The sequence below is a fragment of the Trichinella spiralis genome, assembly GCF_000181795.1.
Source record: "Trichinella spiralis strain ISS 195 chromosome Unknown Scfld1, whole genome shotgun sequence".
Taxonomy (NCBI): domain Eukaryota; kingdom Metazoa; phylum Nematoda; class Enoplea; order Trichinellida; family Trichinellidae; genus Trichinella; species Trichinella spiralis.
In genome coordinates, this window is record NW_003526940.1 from 138,497 (window position 1) to 148,135 (window position 9,639).

Below are 9,639 nucleotides of genomic sequence, written 5' to 3' on the forward strand. Positions count from 1 at the left end.
TATGACAAGTTCTTGTTGCATACGGTAATCTTACAGTAAGAATATGTGATAATTAAGCTACACATTGTTTTCACTGTTCTTAACACAGTCGCGAATGTGGGACTGAAAGGAACAATCTGCCTAAGGCCGTGTGACGGGATACCACAGATCGCGAGGCTGATTCGCTGGCATCCGTCAGCGGATTGTTACACTATCTCTCTCTGTTAACAGATATGTTAGTTCTTGTATTTATTCGATGTCAGCAAAATAATCGCGACCGTGGACAACAGGTTTACGCAGGCGCGAAGATAGTCGCGTTAATTCTGAAACTCAGGCTGCTCCATCAGCCACGGCAGACGGTTCGTTACATGGTCAAGCATCAACAAAAATCAAGCGCATGCATGCTTTTTCGTGTTGTAAACTTGAACAATAAATCCCTATCTAGAACATTTTGTTTTTCCTGCTGAGCATTTGCTAGATCTTGAGTCGCCGCTGACGTTCATACATACAAGCTACTGCTTGAGCATCAGAGGTTGTTCCGCAAGAATTGCTGGAGCAGATTCTTTAAACATCAGTTCACTGTGGCATTTAAATGAATGTTGGAGCATAAATTAAATCCAGTCTACTTTTGCAAAATTTTGTTTACAATACAAATTATAGAAGGAAATCTCAATGATTACGCAATGTTCCAGTGGATTACGTACAAGTTTTCGTGTATATTTAAAGTGTGAAATATATGTAATAAAATTATGTTTTTGAAACAATAAAATCATATTTTATAAAAATATTGCAATACAAGAAAATTCAATGTTTATAGCATTGTAACAAGCCGCTCTCAGGGAGGCTCGTTCGTCACCCCAATCGTACTACTGTCACCATCATCGCTAGTCGACGACGCGCCGGTTCGCGCTTTGTCGGTAACATTCTGATGTGTACGCATGAACACATCACGTTATCTTGGAGTGGCCGCCAGACTGGGTAAACCCCAGACTCCTTTCTCATTACTGCGTGCGAACCTCTGAGAAGCGGAACTTATTTTCCGCTCAAAGCTGGCTTCCCGGCAGAAGATGGACGCGTACCGGACTTACGTGCTGCTACGTTTGACTTTTCAGCTTATTGTAACGGGTCACAAATAATTAGACAAAGAAATCACACAATAGTCATAATTGTTATTACGGGTAAATCATTATAGACCACAAGCCGAGGCGCCACCTATCGACAAGGAAAAAACTCTACGGAACACTGATTGGCTAGAAGCAGATCGGACAAGAAAGGCGGAAGTGAGAATTCGCAGTGAGTAAACAAGATCAGTGTGTTGATCTGGATCGGTGTCGGTGTGCTGTGCTTGTTGAGAAATAAACGTTTAACTTTTCTCATTATGACTCGTTTTGATGACGTTAATAAGAAGGAGAAAAAGGGCGCTACATTATGATTGCCAAATTCAACAACATCAAGCAATCAACCGGTGAGTACAACCACGCAATACTGAGGCTGGTGAAACGTTGCTTCCAGCTTCTGGTGGAGACGTCCACTGATTACATCAGAGCCCTGAGGTTGTGTGGTGGTCTGGGCGTGTTTTCGTTGCTCGAGTTGTACGCAACCGCAAAGGTGTCACGGGCACTCAAGATGCTCTGGTCTCCCCAATCATACTACTGTCACCATCATTACTGTACGTTACTGTATTACTTGAATAAAAATATATAATAAAAAGCACTTTGCACAGACATAACAATTGACGACAAGTGCGAGATGAAGGATACATTCATTGGTGCTATCAGCCCTTTCGACCTGAAGGTATGTCAGTTTCCGGTTTACATTTCGCGGTTTAAGCAGTTCCTGATGGTGAATGGGGTGCTGGAAAGTAAACGCGCGGCGGTTTTCTTCACCGTCATGGGCGATGAGCATTTTCAACTGTTAACGAATCTTGTCGTACTGAAGGATCCTACCACGATGTCGTTTGACGAATGCGTCAGTGTGTTGACGGATCACTTCCAGCCACGTTAGAAGTTGTGGAGCGGCAGAAGTTCTTCAACTGCAGAGTGCTGATGACATCGTCAAATCTTTCGTAGCTAAGCTGAAAAAGTTGTCGTTAAATTGTGCTTTTGATACGCACTTGCCATCGGCGTTGAGTGATCAATTTAATTTGGGCCTGCATGGTGACGTCATAAAACGACGGTTATTTTTGCAACCTGATATGACATTTGAAAAGGCAGTTCAATTGGCCCAGCAGATGGAAGCTGCTGATCAAGAGATGGCGGCATGGCGGCCAACAGTTGAAGAAGCGCCTGCTGACCAGTCGCCTGCTACAGTACATCAGACCCAAAGCAGCGTTCAGAGAAGGGTGAAGCAAACGCAGAGAGCGCCCGCTCAGACGGGCAGATATAAGAAGTCTGGATGCCACTGTTGTAGCAAGCTGGATCATTGGGCATCGGGCTGCCCCCACAAGAATGACAGATGTCGACTGTGTGGACGTGTTGAACATTGGAAAAGAATGCGTTGATCCCGCGAAGTCTAGTCGATTTTTAATGTGCCATCTAAATGTGTACCAGCAATGTTATTGCATGTGGAAATGAATAAGGTGCCAGTCACAATGGATCTGGACACTGGAGCTCCTTGCAGTATTACTGAAGAAGAAACCTGGATGATGCTTCGTCGTCCGACGTTGCGTCTGACGGTTGTCACATTACAAGTGTACGGAACTGGTCAGAAACTACGCACTCTCTGCTCTAGTCGAGTGGAAATGCAGTTGAATGGGCATAAGGAGAAGGTGGACGTGTTTGTTATTCAGGCACCCGGCTACCCATGTTTATTTGGCCGTGATTTATTGGAGAAGTTTCTCGTGGATTGGAAAGCGCTTAAAACGATGGCAACAACAACAACAACAATGAAACCCCTAGCGATCAATGCCCTGTCACTGACAGAGGTGAAGGGAAAGTTTCTGAAATTAGGCCGTGCTACGACGGCGAAAGCTCACTTGGAGTTGCGTCCAGATGCCCGATCAAAGTTTATGAAACCGCGCAGTGTGCCATTCGCGCTGAAAGCTAAAATTGAAAATGATTTACAACGGTTGGTGGATATGGGCGTTTTACAGCCGATTACAAGGTCAGAATGGGCCAGTCTGATAGTACCTGTGCTGAAATCAGATGGACAGTCAGGATATGCGGTGATTTATGACTCACAGTTAACGCAGCTATTCAGGCAGATTGGTACCCGCTACCATCGAACAAAGACTTTTTTGCAACCCTGAGTGGTGGAACTGTGTTCTCCAGATTGGATTTGTCAGATGCGTATCTGAAAATTGAAATGGAAGAGACTGCCAAAAAGTGCTTGGTAATCAACACGCACAAAGGTCTGTTCCAGTACAACACACTTCCCTTTGGAGTAAGCTGTGCGCAGGCTCTTTTCCAGCATACTATGGAGCGTATCACGGCTGGACTGGAAGGCATGAACTGCTATTTGGATGATATTACTGTTTTTGGAAGTTCAACGAAGGAGCATGACGAGAGATTGTTCAATCTATTGAAACGCCTATATGCGGAATGTTTTCGACTAAAAGCGTCGAAGTGAGCAATCAGCCAGCATGAGTTAGAGTATCTGGGGCATGTCGTGCAAGAACAGAAGTAATTTTAAAGGCACTGAAGCCATTAGATGCTACAACGCTACGTAGTTTGCTTGGGATGGTTAACTACTATCACATCCATTGTTTACCCATTATATGCCTTGCTGTATGAGAATGTCGTATGGTCGTGGAAACCAGCTTGTGATAAAGCATGGAAAGCGTTGCGTACCGCCCTCATATCTCTGGATGTGCTTATGCATTATAACTCTGAGTTACCCGTTCGTTTGGAGTGTGATGCTTGCGGATATGGAATCGGAGCAGGGCTATCACACATCCTTCCACATGGTAGCCACCACTCAATAGTGTTCTCGTCGAAAACATTGTCGAAAGCGGAAAAGAACTATTCACAAATTGAATGCAAAGCCCTGACACCGGTTTTTGATGTTCAAAAATTTCATCGCTATCTGTTCCGCAGAAAATTCACGCTAGTGACGGATTACAAGCCGTTATTGTTAGACTTCGGACGAAAGGACACATTACGTCCGTAAGTGCATCATGCTTGCACAGATTGTCAGTATTGTCTGCATATGAATTCGATTTGATGTTCAGACCGAACGAACACCATGCCAACGCAGACTATTTATCCCGGAACCCGATCCACGTGATCGAAGACGAGTGCTTGCAGGATGCTACCCCCACGGTAGTTGTGTCCATTGCTTTCCTGGATGAACGAAGAGGTTCGTGAGCAAACAAAACAAGACATGGCAATGTCATATATTTGGTGGCCACGCTTGGATGAGGACGTGGAACTGTTGGCCAAGACGTGCACCACATGTGAGGTTAATCAAGCTGATCCGGAAAGGTATCTGGTACATCCATGGGTTATACCTGAAAAGCCCTGGCAGCGATTGCATATGGACTTTTGTGGACCAATGTTCAACCGCATATGGCTGGTTTTCATCGACACCATGACAAAGTGGCCGGGGATAGTGTGCTTCAAAAACTATCTGACGGAAGGAATGTTGGTATAAGCACTACAGGCAATATTCACACGTTTTGTGTATCCTGAAGAGATTGTGACGGATAATGGATCAAGTTTCACTTCTGCATTATTTTTGCATTTCTGCAGTTCCTTTAGAATACGCAAAAGATTGACGGCCCCGTATCATCCAGCAACGAACGGCGAAGCAGAGCGTTTTGTTGGAACTTTCAATGAAGCTATGAAGAAGTGCTCACAGCTGAGACAGCTTCATCAGGAAGTACAGCGATTCTTCCTCACGTACCGTACGGCACAACACCTGAGAACGTATGCATCACTATCAGAATTGCTGATGTCTAGGAAAATACGGACGCAATGGGACCTGCTGAAACCTGACACCGTGAAGAAAGAGAAGACGACAGGAGAAAAGGTGGATCATCAGAAAAATGAGTCATACAGACTTCATGATAAGGTGTGAGCGAGAGATTTTCGCACTAACTAGCGACGATGACCCAGCGTCGAAGTTGTGAAAGTGTTTGGACCAAGACATTTCATAGTAAAGACAGAGGCGGGCCTTTGGACGAGGCACTTGGACCAACTCTGACGACGCTATGAGGAGGAGAAAGTTTCCGCAGAGCAACTGACATTACCATCAGATCATAATACAGTTCCGTCAAGCCACACCAATATCCCCGGGACCTTTGTCATTCACAACGAAGCCATCAGGTTCCAAAAGATACAGTGAGTGATTTTCAAAGCAAAGCAGGAGCAATGATGTGTATGCATGAACACATCACATTATTGGTTCTTGATTAGCACGTTACTGTACGTTACTGTATTACTTGGATGAGAATATGTAATAAAGAGCACCTTGCACGGCCATAACACATTCTCACATTCATATAACAGATCAAGAGTGGAATATTTATTAACAAATCTGAACAAGGGCTGCTACTGATTCGTCACAGTAAATTTCAAAAACCAGCAACTGCTATCGCTCCACTTGATGCCAACAACCATACTACCATAATCCTTTCCTGATCTTCAAGTGTCCATGTGTTTACGGTAGTTTCATTGCTCCTTTTCCCCTTCATCGTCTAAACCAGTGTTTCTCTTCAGAGGGCGTAGGAAGATTCCAGGGGAGGCGTGGGTAGTATAAATTTTTAGTTCTGCAGAGGTGTTCCAACTTCGAGCTAAATTTTTACCGCCTTTTCTTTCTGGACATCTTACTTTAAGCTTAACAGCTTCAGTTGTGCACAATTTATCATTTTCTTTGAACTAAAATCGCCTTTAAGAATTCACTTGAGGTAATGAGAGATGTGAATAATTGCTGACAGAGGCCTATGCACCATATCATAAACTGACAGAACAAAGCTGTATGTTGTCTAAATGGAGGAAACAAGCAAGGCAGTAAAAAATCCGCCTGAAGTGGATCATCACATTTTGTCTACCTTTCCTTCATTCACCATCGCGGCAACACCAACTTTTGTTGCTATATGTGTGTATATTTTCTGTGTAGTTATTTCATTTAGTCTGACATATCTTGCAGATACTTTTGAAGCACAGAATTTACCTAATTGTAACTGGAAAATAGAAACTGTAAAGAGCAAACACGAATGCTATACTTCACTATGATATTGTTGAGTGTTTTATTGCAAAAATTTCTTCATGGTTAAAACAAGTTTAATACGGAAAGTTTACATGGTTATCAAAACTCAACGAGCTTTCCAGTGATAAGTGCCTCAGCGAATATATGAAAAGAAATATCAAAGCGCAACTTACAAGCCTAGAAGAGGGGTGGTTTTACTCGGTCCCGCTTTTCTCTCATTGGTCTTTGCCCACGCTATTTTATTAGACCGTCAAATCTTTGTCGTATTGGTTTTCATTTTATTTGGCCGTGAAGTCTTTGTCATATTGGTTTTCCTTGTCTAATTGCTCAGTGAAGTCTTTGTCGCATTGGTTTTTTCTGTCTAATTGCTCATTGATTCAAACTCTTCAGTTGTGATTAAGATTTGACGGTCCAATAAAATAGCGTGGGTAATGACCAATGAGAGAAAAGCGGGACCGAGTAGTACCAAACCCCTAGAAGAGGAGTTTTTTCTATTTTCTTGATAAAGAATCTCAAAACTTGATCCATGAACGTGTGAGAAATCCATTTATAGTTAACGTCGAGCATCTTCTACATGATCTCCACATCATCCACAAGGAGCCAATGAATTTCAATTCAACAACCTTGCTAACGGTAGCTTCGAAGGTATGCCGTTAGAAAGCTTCTTGGTGAAATCACAAGCTGCATATTAGAAAATAAGTTCACGAAGCTTACGTATATTAGTTTCCTTTCCCTCAACGTACCTTTGTGAAACGTGATTCTCAAGGATCATGACACTTCAGCACCGTAACAGGCTAAGCGTTGAATGCGACTTGGGTTGAAGCGACTTCATTTTCTCTCCTTGCGCACTTTCTTCTTTGCGCAAAAACCAAAAAAAAACAAAAACAGTGGAAAAGAAGTGTCATAATTTACTTGTTAATGTTACCTTAATTCAAAACTACCATTTTTTTAAAAGAAAATATTTCAAGCCCTGCCCTGTGATTGTTTTTCTCTTTCTCTTTGAAATTAAAAAAGGAACGTTCTATTTCTTTTACTGCACTTGATTATTTATTAATTATTATTTTATGTTTCTTTCTGTTTTCTTTTTTGTTTTTTGTTTTTCTTTTTTTCCCCTCTTTCTATCATTTACCGTTTTTTCTTTTAGCACCGTGATAGTTTTTGTTCATTCTTTTTTTGGGTTTTTTGTTAATTAATTAATTAATTAATGATATTTTTCATAATTTCAATTATCTGCCGGTAAGTGAACGAAGCTCAACCGAGTGAAAAAATTGTGTGCTTTGTGTGTGGAGGGGGCGGATTACGTACTTCTTCCTTTTCTTTTCCTTTTTGGAGTATTTCAATCTTTTTCCTCTCTCCATTTTTTCTTTTCAACTTAGTCCAATTGATTATTCTGATGAGTAGTTAGTACTTTTGGCGCTTTAATGGTTCTGTAATTGTAGAATAGGTTGGAATTTGTTAGTTAAAATTCAGGATCATGTGGCTTGGAAAGAATCGTAGAAAAGAATTCATTCATTCAGTCATTGTGTCTTTTCGAAAGGATCACCTTTATACAATATATGTATATGTAACAACGTGATGCGCAGGCATGCACGCGACTACCGTACCCGCTAGCCTCCGGTATGCACGTGATACTCCAGTAGTTCAAGGTCATTATTATTGCTTTGTGCCGTGCTAACGCGTTGCCGTTTTTCCGGGTGTGATTACGAACAGTTGCGTAATAAAACTTGATATCATGACCGATAGTAAAGAGTGTAACATATACATGGCAAAAAAATAAGCAGGTTTCAATTACATTCTGTATTTTTGTTTCCAACCCATTATTTGCATATTTTTTTGGAAAAAATTTCTCCCGTAGGCTTTTTGTTTTTCGTAAGCTGTTTTGAGGTTTCTTTTCAATAGCACACAGTTGAACAAAAGTTTATTTTTGTTTTGGCAAAATTATTTTCCCTTTCCTACAGTACTCGTAGATAAACCTGCAGGTCATTTCTAGTTTTTGTTCCCCGTGTGTACTGTTCAACATCCGCATCGATAAGATCGTTGATTTTTGTTTAACGTCAAAGAAAGAACCACATTGAAGTTTTTTGATCAATAATATCCAATTCCATTCATTCTTAACTTGTCTCGTTGTCGATATCTCACCAACCGGTGTGCAGTTGTGCAATTATTGTGGTGCAGCATTGTATGCAACCGGTACTGCCACTGTTTCCCGAAAATGTTCGTTTTGTTCATGTTTAATTTTGAAATAAAAAGTGCAAAACAACAAGCAATTGAATTTATGAAAAATGTTTGCCTGTTGAACGATGTTGGCTAATTGTTGCGTTTTCCAATAATAACATGTTAAACAAAAAAAATTCCACTAAATCATTCAATGCAAGCACATGTTTATTTATATAATTTTACTTCTTCAATTATTGTTATTATCATCATCATCATCATCATTATATCAATTGTAATAAACGTAATATAATAAAAGAAATAATGTGAACGAATGAATGAAATTTAAAATTCATATTTGAAGAAATATAATCAGTAAATTGTTCAAGTTCCACGACCACGTTTGGGATTTCTTTTTCCTTTTCTTGTATGATGATGCTTGAAATAGAGCTTTTTTAAAACCTTGCGACTGATCTCATCTCTGTCAGAAAAGTTGTACCGTTCAGAGGGATATTTTGCAGCTGTACAAAACGTGCTCGCCTCGTATGGTGACTCCACTTGGACGTAATGCCTTCGAAACATAATGCTTCCACTTGCTGTAAGCAAATAGAGCTTACTGCCGTCCGGCAACATCAAAAGGTTGCACTTTGAATCTGAACATTTGAATTTCTTTCGAAACAAACGATTCAAAGTGTGAAAACAATCATCACAGTAATTTCCAGGATGACGACTGTAACTAAACTGTTCAGACAGTTTACAACGACCAGCACCCTGATGTCTTAAATGAAATTTGCTTCTTGCTTTTGATCTTCTTCTCCAACGTCTTCGCCTTCTTCTTCTCCTGCTGTCACTGCTTCGACTTTCTGACCGACTCCGGGGTGCATCAGTTTCATCTATGGAATAATGATCAGAATCATAGTCGAGTGAACTAAAAGGAGATTTGCTTCTGCTTGAAGTTGATCGTCTTCTTCTTTTTTGCCTTTTTCTTTCTTTGATTCTTCTTCTTTGACTTTCCCGCCTATGGGATGCATCACTTCCGTCTGTGGAATAAAGTTCAGAATCATAGTCGAGTGGAACTGAAAAGAAAATTTGGTCTTCTTGGTTGAAAGTTGAATCGTCTTCTTCTTTTTTCGCCCTTTCCTCCCCTTCTGGCTTCTTCCCTTCTTCCAAATTTTTTGAAGCCCGGGGGAAGGCATCACCTTCCCCCCGGGGGAAAGGGCTATTCCCCCCGAAAATTGAAAAAAAAAATTCCCTTCTGGGGTGCGGGGGGGAAGATTCTTTCTCCTTTTTTCAACATCCTCCCCCCCAAAAGAAAAAGAGAACACTTTCCGGGGGGGCACAAAAAACGCTTTCTTTTTT

At 41.2% G+C, this 9,639-nt stretch overlaps 5 protein-coding genes across 5 annotated transcripts; 2 read left to right on the forward strand and 3 right to left on the reverse strand.

The window, feature by feature from the left end:
- Positions 1 to 212: 212 nt before the first annotated feature.
- Positions 213 to 1,280, forward strand: Tsp_07112 (hypothetical protein). The gene is made up of 5 exons (XM_003381375.1): positions 213 to 395; positions 640 to 693; positions 797 to 957; positions 1,003 to 1,077; positions 1,172 to 1,280. Exons 1-5 carry the CDS (start codon positions 213 to 215, stop codon positions 1,278 to 1,280), a joined length of 582 nt encoding a protein of 193 aa, XP_003381423.1.
- Positions 1,281 to 2,141: 861 nt separating this feature from the next.
- Positions 2,142 to 2,461, reverse strand: Tsp_07111 (putative 2,5 RNA ligase). The gene is made up of 2 exons (XM_003381376.1): positions 2,273 to 2,461; positions 2,142 to 2,219 (listed from the first exon to the last, which is right to left on the reverse strand). Exons 1-2 carry the CDS (start codon positions 2,459 to 2,461, stop codon positions 2,142 to 2,144), a joined length of 267 nt encoding a protein of 88 aa, XP_003381424.1.
- Positions 2,462 to 2,530: 69 nt separating this feature from the next.
- On the forward strand, positions 2,531 to 5,266 carry Tsp_07110 (conserved hypothetical protein). The gene is made up of 7 exons (XM_003381377.1): positions 2,531 to 3,142; positions 3,178 to 3,328; positions 3,647 to 4,082; positions 4,148 to 4,275; positions 4,388 to 4,563; positions 4,777 to 4,989; positions 5,186 to 5,266. Exons 1-7 carry the CDS (start codon positions 2,531 to 2,533, stop codon positions 5,264 to 5,266), a joined length of 1,797 nt encoding a protein of 598 aa, XP_003381425.1.
- A 3,398-nt stretch (positions 5,267 to 8,664) lies between these two features.
- Positions 8,665 to 9,173, reverse strand: Tsp_07109 (conserved hypothetical protein). Its single transcript, XM_003381378.1, has 3 exons — positions 9,102 to 9,173; positions 8,964 to 9,051; positions 8,665 to 8,933 (listed from the first exon to the last, which is right to left on the reverse strand). Exons 1-3 carry the CDS (start codon positions 9,171 to 9,173, stop codon positions 8,665 to 8,667), a joined length of 429 nt encoding a protein of 142 aa, XP_003381426.1.
- On the reverse strand, positions 9,174 to 9,476 carry Tsp_07108 (conserved hypothetical protein). The gene has a single exon (XM_003381379.1). It carries the CDS (start codon positions 9,474 to 9,476, stop codon positions 9,174 to 9,176), a length of 303 nt encoding a protein of 100 aa, XP_003381427.1.
- Positions 9,477 to 9,639: the final 163 nt, after the last annotated feature.